The 22,614-nt window shown below is 55.0% G+C and overlaps 3 protein-coding genes, 1 long non-coding RNA gene and 3 other non-coding genes across 8 annotated transcripts; 2 read left to right on the top strand and 5 right to left on the bottom strand.

Moving 5' to 3' along the window:
- Positions 1–516: 516 nt before the first annotated feature.
- LOC122125575 (formyl peptide receptor 2-like) lies at positions 517–1,518 on the top strand. Its single transcript, XM_042700095.1, has one exon. The coding sequence runs from the start codon at positions 517–519 to the stop codon at positions 1,516–1,518; it is 1,002 nt and encodes a 333-aa protein (XP_042556029.1).
- A 5,104-nt stretch (positions 1,519–6,622) lies between these two features.
- Acp4 (acid phosphatase 4) lies at positions 6,623–10,091 on the top strand. Its single transcript, XM_042700160.1, has 11 exons — positions 6,623–6,730; positions 6,798–6,902; positions 6,984–7,070; positions 7,664–7,810; positions 8,002–8,100; positions 8,175–8,270; positions 9,038–9,170; positions 9,247–9,329; positions 9,500–9,630; positions 9,719–9,897; positions 9,976–10,091. The coding sequence occupies exons 1-11, from the start codon at positions 6,623–6,625 to the stop codon at positions 10,089–10,091; spliced, it is 1,284 nt and encodes a 427-aa protein (XP_042556094.1).
- A 548-nt stretch (positions 10,092–10,639) lies between these two features.
- LOC122125652 lies at positions 10,640–14,355 on the bottom strand. 2 transcript variants are annotated; one of them, XR_006150770.1, is made up of 5 exons: positions 14,205–14,355; positions 13,627–13,679; positions 13,235–13,277; positions 11,911–12,246; positions 10,640–11,184 (listed from the first exon to the last, which is right to left on the bottom strand). It is a non-coding gene; the product is annotated as an uncharacterized LOC122125652 (long non-coding RNA). The 2 variants fall into 2 exon arrangements; XR_006150769.1 differs by having other exon boundaries at positions 11,911–11,946.
- Positions 11,254–11,343, bottom strand: LOC122125909. Its single transcript, XR_006150794.1, has one exon. It is a non-coding gene; the product is annotated as a small nucleolar RNA SNORD88 (small nucleolar RNA).
- Positions 12,012–12,102, bottom strand: LOC122125910. Its single transcript, XR_006150795.1, has one exon. It is a non-coding gene; the product is annotated as a small nucleolar RNA SNORD88 (small nucleolar RNA).
- On the bottom strand, positions 13,340–13,431 carry LOC122125908. The gene has a single exon (XR_006150793.1). It is a non-coding gene; the product is annotated as a small nucleolar RNA SNORD88 (small nucleolar RNA).
- A 3,132-nt stretch (positions 14,356–17,487) lies between the features above and the next one.
- LOC122125574 lies at positions 17,488–21,198 on the bottom strand. The gene is made up of 6 exons (XM_042700094.1): positions 21,124–21,198; positions 20,247–20,983; positions 19,209–19,483; positions 18,839–18,985; positions 17,966–18,097; positions 17,488–17,624 (listed from the first exon to the last, which is right to left on the bottom strand). The coding sequence occupies exons 1-6, from the start codon at positions 21,196–21,198 to the stop codon at positions 17,557–17,559; spliced, it is 1,434 nt and encodes a 477-aa protein (XP_042556028.1). The 3' UTR covers positions 17,488–17,556.
- Between the last annotated feature and the right edge of the window lie 1,416 nt (positions 21,199–22,614).

The following is a 22,614-nucleotide window of genomic DNA, read 5'->3' as shown; positions in this document are numbered from 1 at the left end:
TCCCAGGCTGAGGGGCTGGGACTTTGTCCAAAGGCACTGGGGAGCAAAGAGGGTCAGAGGTGGGCTACAGGCTGGAAGCAGGGAGGCTGGGGAATGGGGGGAAGCCCTAGCTGTGCTGGCTGGATGGGGGTGAGGTTGTCAAGCAGGATAGGAAGGTTGCGTGTTGGTGCTCAGGCCTGTCATCCTAGCTACTTGGGAAGCTGAGATTGGAGGATTGTGGTTTGAAGCCAGCCTGGGCAGGAAAGGCCATGAGACACTTATCTTCAAAAAGTCAGAAAGTGGTGCTATGGCTCAAGTGGTAGAGTACCAGCTTTGAGTGGAAAAATATATGAGACAGTGACCAGGCAGTGAGTTCAAGGCCCAGGAGACCAGGAAGGCCAAGGGATGAAGAGGGGGGAGGTCAGCCGTGGCTGGGTGGCTGGTGGAGTTGCTCTTGGGGTACAGGATGGAGATTTGGGGGGAAGAACTGGGGTGACTAACGTGGAGGCTCTGGGTCCCCACAGCCTCGTCTGGCCCATGGAGAACCCTTCGGAGCCTTGGCTGCCGGCACCCCCTGCGGTACTGGGCCCGCCCTGGGCCGCCCTGGTCCTTCTCTACTCCCTGGTGATGGTCACCTCCTATGTCCTGGAGGTGGCCAGCCATGGCCTGCTGGCCCGGGCTGCTGGGCCCCTCCTGCCGCGCCATTTGTCCACCGCCTGGTTTGGCCACCAAGTCACCGTTGACTTCACCTTCACTGCACTCTTGCCCCTGAGCCTCACCTGCACGCGCTCCTGCTGGCCGCTGGGTGGCGCCTTCTGCCGCGCGGACCCCGGCCTGTCCTTCTTCACCTGCTGGGCTAGCGGCCGCCTGCTGGCCCGGGGGGCTGCCGACAGCTACACCTCGCTGTGCCAGCCTGCCTGGGCCCTGGGCCACCACACAGCTCGGCAGATGGTTTTCTGGGCTGGCGGATTCTGGATCTTTCTGCTGGGTCTGGGGGGGTCAGCCCTGCAAGCCAGGAGGGACCAGGCCAGCCTGGCTGTCCCTTCTAACAGGACTCTGGCTGCAGAAGTCCCCAGCCATAGCCAGGGCTTCGGGGCCTGGAGCCCCGTGTTAGACCAGCTGGCATTTGGGTTTGGGGTACCCCTGGGGGTCATGGCTTTCTCTCGCAGCCTCTTGGGGGCCCAGCTGCAGCTGGCCCGGCTGACTGGGCGCCCCCCACTGCTGGGGCTGCCTTGGGCCACCGCGGCCATGCTCTTCCTTTGCTGGCTCCCTTTCCACCTGTTGCTTTTGCTCAAGTTGTTGGGGGCGCGTGAGGCTGGGCTGGACTTGGGGGAGGTCTGGGTGCTGCTCAGACCCCTGGGGTTCAGCCTCGCAGGGGCCAGCAGCTGGCTCCACCCTCTGCTCTGTGTGTGTGGGGGCCAGGCCTTCAGGAGAAGGCTGTGCCAGGTTCTGGGGTCCTGCCAAGGCGCCGGGTGTGGGGAGGAGGTGGAGAGCGCCCAGGCCTGGGCTTGGAGGCTGAGCCATCCAGTGGGAACCTGAGGACACAGTGGGGTGGGGGGGTCCCCATCTCCTCGACCTCCAAAGCATGTAGGGCTGGATTGAACGCAGCCAGACAGGCTGAGTGGGGTCCAGAGAAGAGAGACAGAAGGGCCGACTGCAACATACCCAGAGAGTACGAGAGGAACAGAAGAGAGGGGACAGGGTCCCAGAGAGGGGGAAGAAGAGATCTAGAGAGAGGAAGCCAGGAGAGGTAACTCAGTGAGAACCTGTCCGTCAGGCTGCCTGTCTGTCTGTCGAGGAGTCGCAGAGTCTTGGCTGCAGACGGAAGTTGAGGCAGGGCCCAGGTGTGAAGCAGGCCAGGCCAGGGTGCAGAAACAGAACTGGAGCTCTAGGGGAGAAGTAGTGGGGGGAGGGCGGGGGGAGAGACAGAGGTAGACAGACAGAAGAACACGGTGAGAGGTCTGGACCTGGATGGGAAGCTAGGAGGGCAGCCATGGCCCAGGACCAAGCCGATGGGACCAGGGTCCCCGTGATTCCTGCTTGTATTAGGCCATTCTGGAGCTACAGAGGAGAGGAGTCCTGCTGCTTGTCAATTAGAACTGATCCCCTCTTTCACCCCCCCCCCCAACTCCCGGCCTCTGAGTAGCTGGGTTACAGTCATGCACTACAATTGGCTGTGTCTTGTCAAGGCTGGAAATCCACACGTCCCTTCTGTCTGTCCCTGGCCCAAGAAACTACATTTGCCTTTCTTCATTTTAAAGCTGGCTAATTTTTATTTCATGTCCTGAATCTTTGATGTGATTGGGGAAAATCCAACTTTTTCTTTTCTTTTTTGGTGGCGTGTGATTTCCAATGCAGAGCCTCACACTTGCTAGTTTGACACTTTTTTTTTTTCTTTTGTCGGTCATGGGACTTGAACTCTGGGCCTGGGCGCTGTCCCTCAGCTCTTCAGCTCAAGGTGAGCACTCCACCAATTGAGCCACAGTGCCACTTCTGGTTTTCTGGTGGCTCATCATGGACTTTCCTGCCAGGGCTGGCTTTGAATCGTAATCCTCAGATCCCAGCCTCCTGATTAGTTAGGATTCCAGGTATAAGCCACCAGCGCCTGGCCTTACTTTTTTTTCTATATATTTTGGGGTTATTGTCTGGCAGGATTGGCCTGGGCCGATCTATATTGTCTTATCTCTGCCTTACTCACAGCTGGGATTCTAGGCAAGGGCCTCCCTTGCTTGTTGATGGAGATGGTGGCCTCTGTAACTTTTTGCCCAGGCTGATCCTAGAGCCTCCGTCCTGATCTCTGCCTCCTGAGTAGCTGGAATTACAGGAGTGAGCCAATGTGCTAAACCTCTCTTCGGAAAAGCATTGGAGTGCCCTCTTAACCTTGGCTGTACATTAGGGTCTCTGAGGGTAGTTTTCAACCTCAATGTACTGTACAGTCATGTTACAGCATCCCCAAGTCCAGTTTAGTCATTAAAAAAAAAGAGGCTAGGAATGTGGCTCAGTGGTAGAGCACTTGCCTTGCATGCATGAGGCTCTGGGTTCGATTCCTCAGCACCACATAACAAAAAGAAAAAAGCCGGAAGTGGCACTGTGGCTCAAGTGGTAGAGCGCTAGCCTTGAGCTGAAGAGCTGAGGGACAGCGCCCAGGCCCAGAGTTCAGGCCCCATAACCGGACCCCAAAAAAAAGAAAAAAAGAAAAAAAAGGAAAAAAAAAAAAGGAAACCCTGACAGGCAAGCCCACGCTGGGAAGGTAAGAGGAAGCCGCTGGATCCCCCCAGGACTTAGAAGCTGCACTGTGGTTTTGTGGAAATCAAGTTCCTTGGGCTGAGGTCAACCACAGCTGGGACCGCATGGGCCTGGGAAAATGGTCCGACTCCGCCCTCGTGTGGTGACTTGTGGAACCACACCCAGGACTCTTCAATACGTGATCCAATCAAACCAGACTGCGCTAAGCTGAAGTTGTGCTAAGAATAACAGATCTGTTTGTAATTGGGGGTTTCTAGTCCTTTCTCTGTAAAACCAGCATGCAGTCCATTCAGGAGCCATGTGATCACATAATTGGGTTAAGATGAAATTGCTCCTTTTCAGAGAAAGTAGGTGAACCTCAAGAAAAGGCTGGGGTGACTTCGTCCATGCATTCCTGGGATGAGCTCAGGGAGTGGAAAGGGGAAGTAGTGAAAGGGACTGTTCACAGGAAATAAAACAAACTGTCAGCAGACTGTCTTTGAAGGTTCTGGATATTTCTCTGTCTAGAGGAATGTCAAAAGTTGAGCAGGAGTTTGCTAAAATTCTTTTTAAAAACTTGGGGGGGGGGCGGGGAGTGGAAAAGTTGGGTGTGGTGGCATGCACCTGTAGTTCCAGTGGGAGGAGGCAGGAGGATCCAGGCCTTGTGTGAGAGACCCTCAGTAAAACTAAAGCAAAAAGGGCCGGGGACAAGGCTCACATGGTAGAGCACTTGCCTAGCAAGCGATGCCCTGTGTTCAAACCTGTTTCTTCCCCTTCCCCCAAGTAAAAGAGGGGTTGACACCAGAAATAGTGACAGATGTCACACAATCTGTGACTTTCCAGGGCTGCCAGGGAAGAATGTGCAGCTCTAATGGGAACAGGAAGGTTCAGACCCAGGTAGCGGGTGAAGAGTAAGGCAGGCGGCTGAGGCTCGGTGGACGCCTGGCCTCTCCCTTCCTCCTGGCCTGCATTCCTGAAAGACTCTACCCATCAGGCCTGAGGAGCTTCCCTAATTACCCTCCCCTCTCAGATCCAGGGGTCCAGGCCCCAGCCCGCCCCCCTCATCCAAGGGTGCAGCCCCTCCCTAAGAGAGACGGAGCCAGGCATGCTGTGGCGTTGCATTTATTTGGTCTCAGAGGCCGAGGGCATGGTCAGACGGGTGGGGGTCCTGCTCCAGGGCTGGGGAGCCGGGGTGTCCTCACTGCTGGGCCTGAGGAAGAAGAGCCACAGAGACAGAGAAAGGTGAGGGGATGGAAGGCGGAGGGGGGCAGGCTGGGCCCAACTGCCCTCCCCTCCCTCACCTTGTTGAAGAAGTAGATGGAGGCGATGATGGTCAACACTGCCATGGCCAGAGTCACATTCTGGGGAGGAGTTGAGAGGTCAGTACCCTCCCCTGCCCTCCTCAGCCCTGCTCCCCCTCCCCTCCCTCCTCTCCCCTCTGCTCACTTCCTGGAAGTTCATGGCCATCTACTCCTTCAAGCCACACACTCCTTGACCTCTGTCTCCCTTCCCAGGCCTCTGAGCCAGAAGGGAAGAAGCCACTGGAACCAAGAGGGGGTTGTCGGGGAAACCAGAATGGTGGCCATGGAGACCAGAGAAGAGCATTCTGGGTATGAGGCAGGATAGATGGGACTAGGTAACAGGAGAATCAGAAAACACCTGGAAAGCCAGACACCTGCCACCCTAGTTACTCAGGAAGCTGAGATCTGGAGGGTCATGGTTCAGAGTCAGTCTGGTCTCCCTAAAATAACCAGCAAAAAAGCAGGTCTAGAGATAGGGTTCAAATAGTAAAGTAGCAGCCATGAGTGAAAAAGTTGAACAAGAGACCCTCAGGGTGCCCGTAGCTCACACCTGTAATTCCAGCTACTCAGGAAGCTGAGAGCTGAGGATCATGGTTTGAAGTCAGATTGGGCAGGAAAGTCCATGAGACTCATTTCTAATTAATAACCAAAAAGTCACAAATGGAGCTTTGGTTTAAGTGGTACAGCACCAGCTGTACTGCACCAGCCTTGAGCAAGAAAACTCAGGGACGGCACCCAGCCCTCTCCCCAAATTCAAGCCCCCACAAAAAGAGGGAGAGGGGCTGGGAAGGTGGCTCAGTGGTAGAGCGCTTGCCTTGCATGCCTGAGGCCCTGGGTTCAATTCCTCAGCACCACATAAGCAAAAAGAAAAAAGCCGGAAGTGGCGCTGTGGCTCAAGCGGTAGAGCGCTAGCCTTGAGCTGAAGAGCTGAGGGACAGCTCCCAGGCCCAGAGTTCAGGCCCCATGACCGGACCCAAAAAAAAAAAAAAAAAAAAAGAGGGAGAGAACTTGAGTTCAAATTTTGTTAATTGGGGCTGAGAAGGTGGCTCAGTGGTAGAGCGCTTGCCTTGCATGCATGAGGCCCTGGGTTTGATTCCTCAGTACCACATAAGCAAAAAAGAAAAAAATTGAAAGTGGCACTGTGGCTCAAGTGGTAGAGCGCTAGCTTTGAGCTGAAGAGCTGAGGGACAGCGTCCAGGCCCAGAGTTCAGGTCATATGACCAGACCAAAAACAAAACAAAACAAAACAGGGCTGGGAAGGTGGCTCACTGGTAGAGCGCTTGCCTTGCATGCCTGAGGCCCTGGGTTCGATTCCTCAGCACCACATAAACAAAAACAAAAAAGCTGGAAGTGGCGCTGTGGCTCAAGTGGTAGAGCGCTAGCCTTGAGCGGAGGGATAGCACCCAGGCCCAGAGTTCAGGCCCCACGACCGGACCCAAAAACAAAAAACAAATTTTGGTAATTGTGCACGCACGCACATGCGCGCACACACACAAACAGTAAAATGCTGAGCTGGAGGTGTGGCTCAAGTGACAGCTGAAAGGGATCTAGGAGAGGGAGGATATGATCAGAGGACACTGCCAGTGACTTGTGCTTGGGAGGCTGGGAATGGGAGAATTGTGGTTTGAGGCCAGCCTTGGCAGATGTAAGACTCGCCGTTCTACCTATAGATGGGCCAAGTGGCATATTCGTGTCATTCCAGCTATACCTCTACGACAGGAAGCCTAGAACCCACAGATCGCAGTCTGGGTGTTTGACAGGCCCGGAATGAGCTCCCATCTCAAAAAAAAACCAAACCAAGAAGGGACAGAGGCAAGGCTCACGTGGTAAAGCACCTGGCAAGCAAGTGCAAAGTCCTGAATTCAAACCCCAGCCCTAAAAAATAGAAAATCAAATAAAAGGAAAACAAGGCAGATGCCGGCGACGGTGGCAGGTGTCAATAGCTGCTCGGGCTTGGTGGAGATGAAATGGGTTAAGCCCGGGCTGCGGGGAGGCCCCGGGCGGTGCGGGGGGCATGCTGGGGCCTGCGCTGGCTTGAGGGGGGCCCAGGCAGAGGCTAATGAGCAGGTGAGGCGGTGGCAGACTGCGGCTGAGCTCAGCGTCTGAGCTGTGCGGACATGGCTGGGCCAGGGTTTCGGGGCCACACCGGTGGACCGCTCCTGGTGCTGCTGCTCCTGCTCCCATCCCAGGCCCTGCCCGAGGGACCCCTGGTGTTCGTGGCTCTGGTGAGCTGCCCCTGCCCTGCCTGGCCCCTGCCTCCCCCCAGCCAGCCCTGACTCTGTCTGTCTCCAGGTGTTCCGCCATGGCGACCGCGCCCCGCTGGCTTCCTACCCCACAGACCCGCACAAGGAAGCCGTCTCCAGCCTGTGGCCCCGAGGCCTGGGCCAGCTGACCCGGGTGAGGAGCCAGCTGAGGAGCAGGGGTGGGGCAGGGGCAGGGGAGGGGAGGAGGGTCCACTGAGGCCTGCTGTGTCCCCAGGAGGGGATCCGCCAGCAGCTGGAGCTGGGCAGGTTCCTGAGGCGGCGCTACAAGGCCTTTCTGAGTCCTGAGTACCGGCGGGAGGAGGTACTGCTATGCGTCACCTTTGACCCCTGTGCCCGCTGAGCATTTGCAGCTCTGGCCTTTGACCTCTGTCAACCTGACTGACCTCTGTTGAAACTGACCTCTGACCTCATCTCAACCTGAGCCACATTCCCCGAATTTTTCTCTGCTGATGTGTTCACTCTCCTCAGTGCCAGCCTTCTTCCCTTCCCTCCTCTTCTCTGTGGTCCTGGGGGGTCAAACAGGCTTCGTGCCCTGAGCCTGGTACTGACTGCTAACATCTGTCCTTCATGGGAAGCTACCCTCCCTCTTCTGGCATCCTCTAATTCACTTTGGGATCAGTTCTTTCTCCTGACCTCAGGTGCCGATTCCTGAGGACAGTCTACCCAACCTCTGACCTCCAGTCCCCAACTCCTGTCCATCTGACCCCTGGTCTTGTCTCACCCAACACTGCTAACATTGACATCTGACCCTTGGTCCCAAGTTCCGACATTAAAGCCACCTTGAATTTTGACTTCCAATGACCCCTTCATGCCCTTCAGCCTATGGCAAGGTGAATCTGAGGCTTCTGATTGGCAGCCTCCGCTGACCTCTGACCTCTGCTCTGCCCGTCCCAGGTGTACATCCGCAGCACTGACTTTGACCGCACGTTGGAGAGCGCGCAGGCCAACCTGGCGGGGTTGTTCCCCGAGGCTGCCCCGGGGAACCCTGAGGCCGACTGGAAGCCCATCCCGGTGCACACGGTGCCTGTCAGTGAGGACAAGGTCAGCAGCCGGATTGGGCAAAAGGGCCAGAGAAAGGGACAGGGATGAGATGGGAGGGACAGGGCAAGTCACCTGTGAGCCCCTGGCAGTCGATATTACTGCTCAGAGACTTAAGGGAGAACCAGGGCTGGATGATCTCTCTCCCTCCCCGCCCCATGCTGCTGGCCTCTCTGAGCCTCAGTTTCCCCCAGCTGCTGAGGTTTCCCATGCGTAGCTGTCCTCGATACCATGAACTGCTGCGGGAGTCCACGGAGGCTGCAGAGTACCAGGAGGCTCTGGAGGGCTGGACGGTGAGTGGGGGCCTACTGGAGAGGGGTGTTGGGATGGACTATCTGTCGGGGCTCACCCAGCTCTGTGCCCCCAGGACTTCCTGACTCGCCTGAGCAACTTCACGGGGCTGACACTGGTCGGAGAGCCCCTCCGCAAGGCGTGGAAAATTCTGGATACACTCATCTGCCAGGTGAGCCCCTGCTTCTTCCCTGCCAAGGGTCACTTAGGTCTCCTCAGGCAAAGTGATTTAGCCTGCTGGGACTCAGTTTCCCGGCAGGGAAGGCCACAAGCCCCCCACATGTGGGTGTTTGCCACCCCGTATGTTGGCCACACCTCTGGGTTTGAGGTCAGGCCATGCAGTTCTTCCTGCAAGAAAAGCTCAGAAAGGCTGAGCAGCAGCTGACCTCAAAACCTAAAGAGGGGCTGGGAATGTGGTTCAGTGGTAGAGAGCTTGATAGCATGCATGAAACCCTGGGTTCCATTTTTTAGTACCACATACACGGAAAAGGCTGGAAGCAGTGCTGTGGCTTAAGTGATAGAGTGCTAGCCTTGAGCAAAAGCAGCTCAGAGAGCTCAGAGGCAGTGCCCAGGCCCCAAGTTCAAGGCCCAGGACTGGCAAAAACAAAAAACCTAAAGAGGATGCTTTCATAGTTTGCTTATCCTTTTTTTTTTTTTTTTTTGGTGCAGATACTGGGATTGAATTTGGGAGCCTAGGTGCTATCCTTTAGCCTTTCCAATCAAGGCTGGCACATACTTTTTTGGTAGTTCACTAGAGATATGTCCCATGGATTTCCCTACCCAGGCTTGTTTTGAATGGGGACCCTCAGGTCTCAGCCTACTGAGCAGCCAGGACGACAGCAGTGCCCAGCCTCCCTGCCCTGTTCTTAAATTGCACAGCTGCTCAGCTCTTCTGGGTGCTGTAGACCTTCCTAAAAGCCTGCGCCCCTCTTCCTGCAGCGGGCACACGGACTCACCCTTCCGGCATGGGCCTCCCCAGATGTTCTGCGGACACTGACACAGATCTCAGCTCTGGATATCGGGGCCCATGTGGGCCCACCCCGGGCAGCAGAGAAGGCCCAGCTGACAGGGGGTGAGGTGTGGACGGGGAGGCTGCCACACCCTTCTGGGCACAGGGGCATGGTCTGAGCCCTCTGCTCTGCCCCCAGGGATCCTGCTCGATGCCATCCTCAGCAACTTCTCTCGGGCCCAGCGCCTGGGCCTGCCCCTCAAGATGGTGATGTATTCAGCTGTGAGTGCGCAGGGCAGAGGGAGGGGAAGCTAAGCCGAGGGTGGTGGCCCTGGAGGAAGCTCAGGGCCACAGCACAGGAGCAGTTTGGAGGGACAGGACAGCCCCTCAGAGGGCCCAAGGAAGTTGGGAGCCCATGGAAGAGCTGAGTTCAGCCCTCCGCACGCCTGCAGCATGACAGCACTATCCTGGCACTCCTGGGGGCCCTGGGACTTTATGATGGAAAGACCCCGCCGCCGCCCTATGCCGCCTGCTTGGCCTTTGAGTTCCGGAGGTGCCTCAGGGACCCAGAAGATGATGGAGGGTGAGGCACGGGCGGGTGTGCGTGACAGCTTACCTCCTGATGGTAATCCATGGCAGGGGCAAATGCCACCATCTTCTCCCCCCGGCAGGAACATCACGGTTTCCCTCTTCTATCGCAATGACACCACCCGCCCGCCGCTGCCCCTCAGCCTCCCTGGGTGCCCGGCGCCCTGCCCTCTGGGGCGTTTCCACCGGCTGACTGCGCCTGCGCGGCCTCCAGTGCAGGGGGCCCGCTGCCAAGGTTCCTCTGATCCTGCCACCCCCCCAGGTGACAGCCCCTTGCGCTTTGGTGGGAGTGGGGAACCTCCAAGCCCTGACACCAACCCCCATGTTCTTCCGGCAGCAGCCACAGCGATACCCCTGCTGGCTGGAGCTGTGGCCGTGCTGGCAGTGCTCAGCCTGGGCCTTGGCCTCCTTGCTTGGAGGCCCAGCTGTCTGCGGGCTTTGGGGGGAGCCGTGTGAGTGGGGCAGTCCCTCCTCCCCAGCTGCCCCTGGACCCCAACAAGTGTGCTCATCTGCTGCTCTGGCTTGTCACTTACTGCGCCTGGGGAGGGAGGATAGGGTGGGGTCCCCGTGGATGAGGCCATACTTGTTTATGGGTTGGGACATGCACACATGCCTCCAGCCTTGTAGTGGCTGCACCCAGTGTGGACAGTACTTAGTGTCACTGTGACTGTGGGGACCATGCCCCATCCTGGCAGGAGCACCACTCCTCATGGAGGGGACAACTCTGGCCTGCCCAAAACCAAGGGGGGGGACTCCATCCACCACTGCTGGCCACTTGGGGGGCCCCACCCTGCTGTCGTGTGTTATTTAATCACTTCCAAAGGGCCATACACCACTAGAGCCTCCAACGTGGACCACTGTTGGGTGTTTTCTGGCTCTAGGAGGAGGCTGGGATTGTTTCTGGCTCCCACAAATCCTTTGGTGGGCAAGCCCAGGCGCACCCTGTCTGCCAGGCCCCGCTCAACACCCCAAGACCACAGCAGGACCAAGTCAAGACCCACAGCTCAAAGGGTGATGCACCTGCTATTTAATGGGCACCTGTGCAGTACTGGTTACCCAGCATCCCTAAACCCACACCCAACTCATGCTGGGGCTCCTCAGGCACCCCAGGAAGCCCAGCCAAGCAAGCTTCCAAAGGGAAGGTACAAAGCAAAGCAGAGGGACAGTGGGCTGAGGACAAGGGAGGACTGGGACGGGGCCTCTCCTGAGCCAAAGTCACATGGGCTTAACAGCAGCATGATGGCAGACCAGCAGGCTGACTCCTGAGGGTGCACTGCTGTGGGCAGCTGGATACCCCCTTCATGTGGGCCCAAGGAAGGAAGGGCAGCGCATCACAGGAACGATTCCTTGCTGACGCCCAAGTGCACAGTGTCTCGGTGGTAAATGAAGACCGTGCCTTGGTATGGACAGGCTCCGGGGGGCTGGCCAGCTCCAAGGTCACTGGGGCTCTGCTGGAAGGGCTGCACGGTGGCCAGCAGTTTGGCGCCCATGTGGATGGACACCCATGGCCCCAGTTGCTTTAGGGCAGGATCAAGAGGTCCAGGAAGGGCTGTGTGAAGGAAAGGAGGTAATGGGAAAGCAGGAAGAGACTCACCCTACTCCTCGCCTTTCCTAAGTGGGACCCCTCAGACCTCTGGGTGTCAAAGTTCCCAGGGGGCACCATGTCCTCAGGGTGGTCAGAGCCCAGTGCTGGACATCATGGGGGTCCCCAAGTGTAGCCCTGAGACCCCCTACCCACCCCACAGCATTTTCACTCTTTTTGGTTGGCTTTAAGAGACAAGGTCTCACAAGACCAGCCTTGAGCCCACCCCACCCCCTCCAGCCCAGCTTCAGGGCTGTTACTGCAGGTAGATGTCACCCCACTGGGGTTTATACAAGCATCATTACTGACTCCCATCCTTTTAAATTTTCTTCTATCTAGGTCATCGCGAAACAAGGAAGTGGATTTTCCTGTCTAAACACTGAAACAGTCCAAGTCCCATTATTTCTATCACCACCTGTTTGAATGGAAAAATATTTAATATTCAGCTTCCAGAATACAGAAACATCTCAGAGAAACTGTGTGATGCTAGTTTATGTATGTTTGAGGTAATACAGGAAACAATGCTTTTGTGGATGCAATACATTCAAAGGAACTGTAAAAACATTCCAATATGTAAGTTTCTGCAAACAGATGTAAGTAAGGTCTTTAAAACCAGGTAAACTTGAAGCAGAATAAGTGTTATTACTAAAGCCAATGTGACTCCCATCTTTTAAGAGCCCCAGCAGCTCTTACCTGGCAGGTTGTGGGGCCTGGCCCTCTGGAGCACACCTGTAGGCAGTAAGAAGGGGGTAAGAGGTTGGTGGGAGGCAGGAAAGCTCAGCATCCTGACTTTTCCCCTCCTCAGAGACTGGGTGTCAAAGGTCCCAGGAAGCATGATGTCCTCAACCTGCCATCGGAGCCCAGTGCTAGACATCATAGGGGCCCCAGTGGTCTCCACAAATCTCAGAGCCACTTGTAGTCTTGAAGGACACAGGGCAGACAGACACTCAAGAGATCTGGGAAGTAAATGGCAGCCGTTTTCTTGATTCCTTGGGGTTAGCAAGGGACCAGCCCTCCAAGGTGGCTTTTCTGGAAGGAAGCAGAGAGGGAGAGCCATGAAGCAAGATCTGGCCTATGTAGCGCCCAACCCCAACTCTGTCCCTGTCTTTTAAAGGCTAATGAAAATATCCTTGATCGGGGCTGGGAAGGTGGCTCAGTGGTAGAGTGCTTGCCTTGCATGCCTGAGGCCCTGTGTTTGATTCCTCAGCACCACATAAGCAAAAAGAAAAAAGCCGGAAGTGGTGCTGTGGCTCAAGTGGTAGAGCGGTAGCCTTGAGCTGAAGAGCTGAGGGACAGCGCCCAGGCCCAGAGTTCAGGCCCCACGACCGGACCAAAAAAAAAGAAAATATCCTTGATGGCTTTTGCCCACACTCCAGGCCTGGTCTCCCCACACCCAATGCTTCCAACCTTCCCTGGGTGCAAGGCTGGGATGCCTGCCTTTTGCCAGGACCCTGCTGGGTAGATCTAGGGAGTTCATTTTCAGTTACTACTTAAGTACACTACCATTTAGCAACTAGGAACAGTTAAGACCTTGTGCAGAAAAGTGCCATTATGTGCTATGTCATACTAGCCAGCTGAGGTGCTCAAGAGCACCTGGCAGGTGATGAGGAGCAGGGCATTTCTGTTAGGATGGCGTTGGGTGGGAGGGACACCTGTTTGAGGTTTCCCTGTCCTGCCTTCTTCTTCTTCTCCTCTTACTTTCTCTGCCCAAGTGGAAAGTTTCCCAGAGCTTGAAGACACATGCTCTAACAGGCACACGCCCACAGTATCATTTAGCTCTTTTCAACCATTTGCTAAACAATCTCCAGGGAAAATCTGCCACTTTGGCCTTGCACAAAGGTGCAGCGTGACAGGAGGCAGTGCTGTTCGGTACATTGTTCAATGAGCATCTCCAAACCTATGCACAGCAGAGCTTAAGATCTGGACCCAGGCCCAACTGATTATGTCTCAGAAACACCTGCTGTGCAGTCACCCAAGTTTGACCTGATGGATGAGGGACTAAGGCAAGGATTCTCACCTTGAGTATGTGGATGATCTCTTGAAGCAGCTTCATGCCATACCTGTAACACAGGAAAGACTCAGTACTACACCAACAACCCATTGGTCTAGGAGAACATGACTGGGGCCCCTCAGACCCCCAGGTGTCAAAGGTCCTGGGGGGGCACTATGTCCTCAGGGATGCTCAGAGCCCAGTGCTGGACATCATGGGAGCCCTGGTCCCTCTTTGCAGCCAGGTGAAGGCCAGCTGCCTTCAGGAAGGGGGAGCCAAACTAATAGAATGTAGGAATGGATAAATGCAAAATCCTCAGCTGCCCCAGCTTCCCCAGTGTCATGGGTTCACTGGGAGTTCTCCAGGTTTGGACAGCCAAACCCACCACATAAACAAAACCCTGGTGCACCCCACAGTACCTGCTAGTAACCGTCAACAGTTAACGAAACTCATGAGAATGGGCCAACAGCTTCTGGGGAAAAAAAAGGATATGGAAATCAGTCCTATCAAAGGCTACAAGGGCCCTGTCAGGGATAGAAATTCCAAGCACAACTACCGTAAAATGCTACAACTGTTAGGACCTCAGGAGGGCGATGGTATGGTAGCCCATGCCAGCAATCCTGGCTAGATCTCTGGATCAGGGTTGAAAGCCAGCCGAGGCAGGAAAGTCCGTGAGCCTCTTCTCGCCAGTTATCCACCACAAAGCCGGAAGTGGTGCTGTGGTAGAGAGTGCTAGCCTTGAGCAAAATAGGTCAGCGAGCGCCCAGGCTCCTAGTTCAAGCCTCACCACCGACAAACAAAAAAAAAAAAAAGGAAACCGGCGGGATAGAAACCTATCGTTTTCTTTTTGGGTGCTTCTCGAAGTAAAGTCAGTTAGCTCTCTACCGGCCAGAGGACTTTTGTCCCTCAAAATCGGATATCCCAGAAGGGTGTAAACCCAGACCTATTCTATAGGTGGAAATCGTTCTCCTACTCCTTTTCCCAGGTCTTTTCCTACCTGACTCACGAGACTCATGTCTCCCTAGGCGCTTGGTCTTCTGACTCCGCCAGGGCGGGAACCTCAGAACCTTTTCTTCTTCCATCCGTTTCAGTCCTGGGTCTAGGTCGCACAGAAATGCCTGCTTCTAGGACCGAAAAGAGCGAAAAGGTTCGATCGTCTAGGGAGGCGGGCGGCGTGCGCACAGGCGCAGGGCTCTCCCGAGCTGGCAGTCACCACGTGCCAGGGGCCACCTCCCTGCACAGCTCAAGATGGCGGAGCCGGGAGACTTGGGGGCGACACGCACAGCCCGCAGGGAAGCCTGGCTGGCCGACAAGCGCGCCCCCCCGCCCCACGAGGCAGGAGTCGCCAATCCTGCTTCTGTGTGGGGGACCCCCCAGGCTCCACCCTGAGGGCGCTCGCTGAGGCCCTGAAGGACCCCGACACCGTGCGTCCGGCATAGGGCTTCTCTGTGCAGCCACGGACGCGGGAACCTCTCAACAAGTGAATCTCCTATCCCCAAGTTGCCCCTCAAAAAAAAAAAAAAAAAACAAAAACAAAAAACCGAAGGCGTTAAGGCAACCCGAAAGGGCCACACTCACCAAGCTTTCCTCTCCGAAAAGGCGCCGAGAAGGCCCCGAGACCTCTTTATATAGTACCCGCCAACCATCAGGCTCCGCCCCTAGCTGTCCGACGTATTCGCCTGTATCAGAACCGCGCTTTGACGTTGGCAAAAGAAAGAATTCGCGTTTCTCTGGGATATTCTTGAGAAGGATAGACAAAACTTGTTTCTACATGAGGCTGCAAGTGAGTAATAACATATCTGGAACGCTTGTCTACCAGGCGTATCAGGCAATTTCCAGGCCGCGCTTAATGAGGACCGCGGAGAGTGAGTGAGGGCGGGACCAGGGTGAGAGCTTCTGCGCCGGAGGCGGGGCCAAGATAGAAAGACCCAAACAGAGATCCAGCCGCAGTGAGGGGGGCGGGGCCATGAGAGATTGACAGAGACTGTCCCGGGTAGGTATCGCTTGGCGGAGTTACAGACTGAGCATGCGCTGTGAGAGGCCGCTCGCCTCTGCGTCTGTGGGGCTGTGCAGGGAGAGCTGCCTGGTCTCAGAACCCTGGGTCTGGGAGGAGACTGGAGCCTGGACCCCCTCGGGTCTGAGGAAGAAGGCTTGGGTCTGGATTCCTGGGTCTGAGGGAGGAAGCTGGGGCCTGAGTGGGGAGGCTGGGTCTTAGGGCTTTGTGTCCACCCTGGGTTTTGATGACTTAAAATCAGGGCTTCTGGCTTCTTGGTACTGTTGGAGGTCTGAGAACTATCTTTCAACGGTTAGGATTTCCAAATTAAACAGAAACTTTTCTACTGTAATTCACCTGCGGTCACCAAGCTGTGTCACACTTCTGATTGCTAAGGACACATTAGGGGAAATACAATTTTTTTGTTTGTCTCACCGTGTATAGGCAATCCATTTATTCATTAATCAAAGAGTGCCTACTTTGTTTAGCTCATACCTGGGTCATTTGGGTTCTTTTCTTCCTGTTAGTGGGGATATTCCTTGCATGAACCCAGTAGTCTGAGGGGAAAGGAAAAAAAAGGCCTAGATTTTTTTTTCTCGTAAGGACAACAGACATTCCATCACCGGCTCCTATTGTACTTCCAAGGAAAGGCAATGCATGGTCTGACCAAGGCCCACCACGCCTCTACTGATGTCTGTTTTTCTCTGCCTTGGCTTGCTTTCTTTCTGTTTCTGGAACCTGCTAGTGTCTGTGTGCTTCAGCACCTTTGCACGTCCTGTGTTCTCCTCAGAGCTCTTCTCCCAATCCATGTGGCTCTATTCTGTCCATCAGATCATCTGACTATAATAGAGTTACCCCACCCAGCCCTCTTATTTTTATTTCATTGTTTATGGACATCATTTTCTGCCTCTGCTGAAACAATTGCTCCAGCATCTGGCACATAGTTGTGGCTCCACTTATATTTAAAAATGAACAAAAGGGGCTGGGAATGTGGCTTAGTGGTAGAGTGCTTGCCTAGCATGCATGAAACTCTGGGTTCGATTCCTCAGTACCACATAAATAGACATCAGAAGTGGCTCAGTGGCTCCAGCGGTAGAGTGCTAGCTCTAGCAAAAGAAGCTTAGGGACAGTGCTCAGGCCCTGAGTTCAAGTCCCAGGACTGGCAAAAGAAAAAAAAAAGAACAGCCTTTTGCTGGAGAGAAGAGCAAGGATTAGTATGAGCAACACTGCTAACTGCCATACTGTAGGACAGGCATTTGGGTTAAACTCAGTGTAGATTAAAATACCAGCATCACTCACTTCACAGATGAGGGAACTGGGACGCTATGGGTCACAAGCCAGGAAGTGGCAGAGCTGAGACTCCAAGCGTGGCAGCTTTAACCACAGTGAGAAGGAGACGGAGGGGTGCCCTCAGCCAAGGCCCTTTGGGGGGACCTGGGCAATGACAGAATTTTGTAACTGAGTTTTAACACCACCCTGTTAACAAGGGGCTGTTAGCTTCAAACCGTATTCAAAAAGCTGCTGCACATGTTGGGAGTGGTGGCTCATGCCTACAATCTCAGCTACTTGGGAGGTAGAGATGTGAGGATCTTGGTTTGAGACCAGCTTGGGCAAGAATATTATTTTGTAAAACAAAAAACTGGAAGTGGTGTGTATGGTGTTTTATCCCTGTAATTCTAGTTACTTGGGTGGCTGGGTCTTAATCTAAAGATGGGACCATTTGACAAAAAAAAAAGCTTTGACGCTGAAAATGAAAAAAGGCTAGAGTGTGGCTCATTTGGTAGAGTCCTTGCCTAGCAAGCTCAGAGCTCTGAGTTCAACACCTGTAATGTAAGGAAAAAGCTGTTTTTCACAGACCTGGGAGAAGAAAGATGAGGTGAGGATTGGGTGCTGGTGCGGGTGAAGGTAGAGGGAGGCGTGGGGAGAATCTTCCCAGGAATGGTGAGTTATTGCAGACTCACAAAGCTAAGAGGTTGAAGACCAGGCATGGGAGAGAATGAGTGATTCATCAGACACTGTACCCTTTGTGTGCCAGGCACCAAGGCCCCTTTCTCTTGGTTGCTGTGTATCTTGGTCCTTCATGTCTGAGTCCCTTCCCTGTCTCTACCCAAGGATGCCACAAGAGGAAGGGCACTTCCACAGAAGGCTTCAAGGCGCAGAGCTAAACTAAATACATTCTGAGCAGAAAATACTGGTTATTTAAAAATACAAGTTATTAATGTACGTTGGTAAGGGATGGTAGGGGCTCCTGAAAAAAAAATAGGAGACTTGTCAAGGGTGGGGGATATGGAGCAGGCCTGTCAGGTGTTCAACGAGGAGCCACGAGAGCCGTCCAGCAGTGGGGTCATCCCATGGCCTAAGTCCAGACTGCCTGAATTGCCAGGATGGACCAGAAATTGATGTAATTCAGATAGGAGAAGAAACCTGGGAGAGCAAAGGGGAAGAGAGACAGACAGACAGAGGACAGACGGTTCACTAGCCCAATCCCATGGGCCCTACGCTGTGTCTTAACCCCATGACTTATCCCCTAAACTGTCCCCTGATCATGCCCTTAAACCCCAACCTGACTCCACCCCCTGCCCTCTTCCTAACTCACTTCTGGTGTCAAACCCTGGCCCATCCTTACATCCAGCCTCACGTGTGTTCCCAACCCTGTCTCCCATGTCAGTCTCATCCTACCCGGCCCTGGATTTCTCTTCTTCCCCACACAACACCTATCTCTATTCCTGAACCATAACTCAGCCTGCCCCCAATCCAGCACAGACCGGTGATGAGGAAGAGGAAGACGCCTGTCCAAGCCAAGTAGAAGCTGGTCCCCAGAGTGTAGGTCATGCCTTCCTGCATATACTTGTTGGTCTGTAGTAGGTAGAACAGGACAGCCAGTACGATGCTGGTCCCTGTGTGAGCACAGAGGTGAGAGTACAGAGGGTGGGAGGCCAGGGATGGATGTGTGAGAACCCTTGCTCAGAGTTGTATGCCCCCCGGCTCTTGCTCATTGCTTCTCTAGTTGACTAACTTCCGGACCCCCCTTTTTTTCTTTTTTTTTTTTTGTCGGTTGTGGAGCTTGAACTCTGGGCCTGGGCGCTGTCCTTCAGCTCTTCAGCTCAAGGCGAGCGCTCTACCACTTGAGCTACAGCGCCACTTCCGGTTTTCTGGTGGTTTATTGGAGATAGGAGTCTCAAGGTCTCTCCTGCCCGGGCTGGCTTTGAATCACGATCCTCAGATCTCAGCCTCCTGAGTAGCTAGGATTACAGGCGTGAGCCACCAGCGCCCGGCCCCCCTTTTTTTCTTAAGGTACATCCCCACATGGTAGGAAGCTTTACCCCTCATCCTACTGAACAGAAAACTGGCTCAGAGAGATGGTGATTGCTGTGGGTGGACGGGATTGGGGATGAGGTTGGCGGCGGGGCAGAGGTTGGGAGCTGAAGCTGTGCTGGGGATGGCCTGGGGGAGCACGTAGATGTTTTATGGCTGGGAAAGAGCTCAGAGTTGGGAATAGGTGGGGAGGAATTGGAGAGTGAGGTCTACAGGGTGATGGAGCTGGAGCTGGACTGGGGTTGACATTCTCAGATGCCCGGGTTGGAAACAAGTGAAGAAGAACAAGTTGGGTTCCCAGGGGCAGGATCTTGGCACTGCACCTGACATGATGCTGCAGATGAAGAGGAAAAAATCCAGCATGGGCAGGTTGGAGCTGGTGAAGAAGATGGTGCTGATGAGGCCCACAAACAGACAGAAGCAGGTGATGCTGGATATAACTAGGAAGGCCCAGGCAAGGTCCAGCAGGTCTGAGGAAGGGAAGATATCAAGAACACCAAGGCTGTCTTTAAGGCTTTGGGCATGGAGGGGGTGGAGGTGTCACCCCTCCTTCCTCCTATCCCATGAAAAGGATTCTCCTTTAAGAAAATGGAAATTGACATATGCAACCTGCCAGGTGAGGGTCACCCTAGAGCTGGGTTGGCCACCCCAGGGAAGGAGGGAGACACCAGTCCATGCCAGGGCAGGCCTTACATGCATTCTGGTCATATTCGTGCATGCAGGAGATGTCTGGACATCGCACAAAGAGGATGGTGTCGATGGCGATGGTTGGGGGTCTCGAGGGACCCCCAGGGGGCATCAGTGGCACCTGGAAGTGGACCCAGGGCTGGCCCAGCGAGATGAGGCCGAGGATCAGCATGCCAGCCAGGGTCAGCACCAGGCTCAGCTGGCGGCTGATCTTCCTGGCCTCGTGAAGCAGCCTCCAGCCTATGGGCAGCAGTGACTGGCGACTGTACATTGCCCGATACCTGCACAGATCACATGCCAGCCACCAGCATCAGCGCTGGCCCACCTGCCCTGCCCAGCCACCAGACCATCAGCATTGACCCACCTGCCCTGTCTGTCCGGTCCACCCTCTCTCAGAGTTACCTTATACCTGCAACAGCCAGCCATGATGTCTGGTTTCTAATCCAGCATCCTTCTAGTCCTTAACTCTGTGTGTGTGTGTGTGTGTGTGTGTGTGTGTGTGTGTGTGTGTGTGTGTGTGTGTGTGTGTGTGTGTGTGTGTCCTGGGGCTTTACTTTGCTCAAGGCTAGTACTCTACCACTCGAGCCACAGCTCACTTCTGGCTTTTTTTGGTGTTTCATTAGAGAGAAGAGTCTCACATAGCCAGGTGCCAGTAGCTCACACCTGTAATCCTAGCTACTCAGGAAGCTGAGATCTGAGGATCGTGGTTCAAAGCCAGCCTGGGCAGGAAAACCATGAGACTCTTATCTCCAATAAACCACTCAGCAAATCAGAAGTGGTGCTGTGGCTCAAGGGGTAGAGCGCTTGCCTTGAGCTGAAGAGGGACAGTGCCCAGGTCCAGAGTTCAAGCCCCATCACCAACAAAAGAGTCTCAGAGACTTCCCCACCCAGGGCTGGCTTTGAACTGAGAACCTCAGTTTCCTGAGTAGCTAGGATGACAGGTGTGAGCCACAGGCACCCAGCAAGTCCCCAACCTTTGACTGCTGTTCCTCCCATAGTACTGGAGCTCAGATCTTGGCAGCTCGGCTGGGCATGCCCTCTTACCCGCTATACGCGATTCCTGTGGAACGCCTTGCCAAGTACTGTATGGTGCTGTTCGGGGTGACTGGGTCACGTTGGTAGCTGTGGTCTTCTCTTGAGGTCGCATCAGAGTCCGAGGCAAGTGACCCCATGCTTTGGATGGTTGCACGAGAGCCCTGGCTGATTGTTGAGGGGATGTTGTCCTGGGGCCAGGTCTGTTTGCCGGCGAGGCTGACCTTTTTGGTTTTTGGTGGCACTTGGCTGGGTGGTGCTTGGGTACTTGCTGGCCCGGAGGGGGACTTGAATTGGACATTGTTCAGGGGGTAAGTGCTTTGATGCTCCTGTAACACCGAAGGTGAGTCTCGGGCACTGACCCAGCGGTTGTAGGTGACAGGTGGTGTGTCTTGGATGCTGGCTTGGTGACTGTGGAAAATGGGTGAGGTGTCTTGGATATTGGACTGGGATGGGAAGAAGCTTACTGGCGGCTCCTGGATGCTGACCCGGCGGCGGCTGGGGGCCAGTGGGGAATCCTGGAGATTGAATTTGTGGTAGCTGGAGGCTGGCGAGGGCTCCTGGATGCTCACCCGGCGGCGGCCTAGGGCCGGTGGGGAATCCTGGAGACTCACTGGCCGGCTGAGAATGCTGGGCAGGGGCTCCTGGATGCTCACCCGGCGGTGGCTGTGGGCTGATGAATGCTCTTGGCTGCTCACTCGCCGGCTGAGGATACTTTGCAGGGGCTCCTGGGCGCTCACCTGCTGACTCTGGACAGAGGGTGAAGAGTCTTGGGTCTGTTAGCACTGTTCCCCACCACCAGTCCTCAGCTCCAACCAGACCTGAACTCCTCCCTGCCCTAGAGCTCCCACCATAGAGCTGGCCAGTCCCATTCTCGGCCCAGACCTACCTGCACACCGACCTCAGAGCTACCTACCTGGATAAGGGCAGATGCCATATTTGCTCCCTCTCCTGGGGGAGACATGGCCCCTCTCATAAACCTTATAATAATCTTCCTCCTGTGCCTGCCTGCCTCCACGTGGTCCCCTGGGATGGTCGCAATGGATCCTAACAGGTACTAACCTGGGGGTTATAAGTACTTGGCAGAAAGCCTGGGGTCTCAGCTTGGGTGGTGCTGGGAGGGGCTGGCTGAGGTCTCTGGGGGTCAGATGGGGCTTCCTGGGACATGGGGAAGGTCACGGCAGGGGCAGGGCTCTGGTGGATTCAGCTAGCCAACGGCCTCAATTTCTCTTCCTGGGTACTGCCACGGCTACCCAGAAGCCTGTGGGTGTCTCTCCAGGGTTCAGGCTCCATCTGTTAGCATTCCCTTTCTCTGCCTTGGTATATGTTTCCAAGTTTCTCCTGCTGTCCACAGGCAGGGCTCAGGGATTCAATCCGGCCTGCAGCTGGGGGCAGGGTAGGTTCTATGACAGTTATAGGGGTTCCAGGGTGGTGGGACGTTGGTCATGGCCTCACGCTCCACGCTGGCCTTTTGTGAGTGACCTGAGGTCTGGGGCTGGGCTGGTGGTGTTGTGGGGGGGAGGGGAGGGGACTCAGTGTAAGGTCTGGGCCATGGGGGAGGGGTTGTGTTAGATGAGCGAGGAGCCAGGCCTGGGCAACACATCTGAAATGAATTCTACCTGTTTCTAGAGAGCCCGAGATCTGAAACTAGATCTTGTTCTTCCCACTGGCATCTCCCTTCACCTCCTCCTGCCTCTTCAGGATCCATTTACTCCTTTTAGTCCTTCAGTTCATTGTCTCTCCTGCTCCCCTGTTTCCCTTCCTCTGTTTTATCTTCTTTCACTTCTTTTGGGGGTCTCAGAGAAGACATGGCCCTCAGTTTGGTGTGGCAGAAGACTGGCAGAGGCGTTAATCAGTTGTCTGTGCTGGGCTGGTGTGTGTGTGAGGGGTGCAGCTGGCATTTGCTCCAGGCTGCCTGCCTGGGAGCTGGGTGGGGGTCTGGGAGGAAGGCTGGGGCTTCTGGAGAAGGTGGAGAAACAATGATATTGACCTGGAAACCTCCTGGATGGGTAGGGAGGAGCTGGGCCAAAGCAGGAGATGAGTGTTGGAAGTAGGGAGCAGCCACTGAGGGGGTGAGGCCCTGGGAGTGAGGGAACCCCTGGGAAGTTGGTGGGTTTGGAGGTGAGAGAGAGCAAATAGGAAGCAGCAGTGGCAAGGTGGATAGGGTCACAAGTGTGTGGCACTCTGGATCTCATGGTGTCATGGCTGCAGAGATGGGGAACATGGACGGGAGAAGAGGGGTAGAGGTACAAAACGAGTCCCTTTGAGCTTCGTGTGGGGCTCGCTTTGGAAGGAGGCAGGGAATGCGGTAGGAACAGTTGGGGGTGGGGAGGAGGTGATGGGAGTGAGGGTGTAGAAGATGATGGAGATGGAATAAAAC

The sequence above is a fragment of the Dipodomys spectabilis genome, unplaced genomic scaffold (genome assembly GCF_019054845.1).
Source record: "Dipodomys spectabilis isolate Male_0828 unplaced genomic scaffold, ASM1905484v1 ptg000266l, whole genome shotgun sequence".
Classification (NCBI taxonomy): domain Eukaryota; kingdom Metazoa; phylum Chordata; class Mammalia; order Rodentia; family Heteromyidae; genus Dipodomys; species Dipodomys spectabilis.
Note: the sequence above shows the minus strand (reverse complement) of the source record. Positions and strands in the feature narration are given on the sequence as shown.

Excerpts from the sequence above, each read along its gene's own strand:
- LOC122125575 (XM_042700095.1), top strand. The coding sequence starts at position 517 with ATGGAGAACCCTTCGGAGCCTTGGCTGCCGGCACCCCCTGCGGTACTG.
- Acp4 (XM_042700160.1), top strand. The coding sequence starts at position 6,623 with ATGGCTGGGCCAGGGTTTCGGGGCCACACCGGTGGACCGCTCCTGGTG. Across the intron at positions 7,811-8,001 it reads TGCCTGTCAGTGAGGACAAG|CTGCTGAGGTTTCCCATGCG; the intron begins GTCAGCAGCCGG and ends AGTTTCCCCCAG. Across the intron at positions 9,171-9,246 it reads GAAGGCCCAGCTGACAGGGG|GGATCCTGCTCGATGCCATC; the intron begins GTGAGGTGTGGA and ends CTCTGCCCCCAG.
- LOC122125574 (XM_042700094.1), bottom strand. The coding sequence starts at position 21,198 with ATGTCTCCCCCAGGAGAGGGAGCAAATATGGCATCTGCCCTTATCCAG. Across the intron at positions 20,984-21,123 it reads GCTCTGAGGTCGGTGTGCAG|AGTCAGCAGGTGAGCGCCCA; the intron begins GTAGGTCTGGGC and ends CCCTCTGTCCAG. Across the intron at positions 17,625-17,965 it reads CTTCCTCTTCCTCATCACCG|GTTTCTTCTCCTATCTGAAT; the intron begins GTCTGTGCTGGA and ends TTGCTCTCCCAG.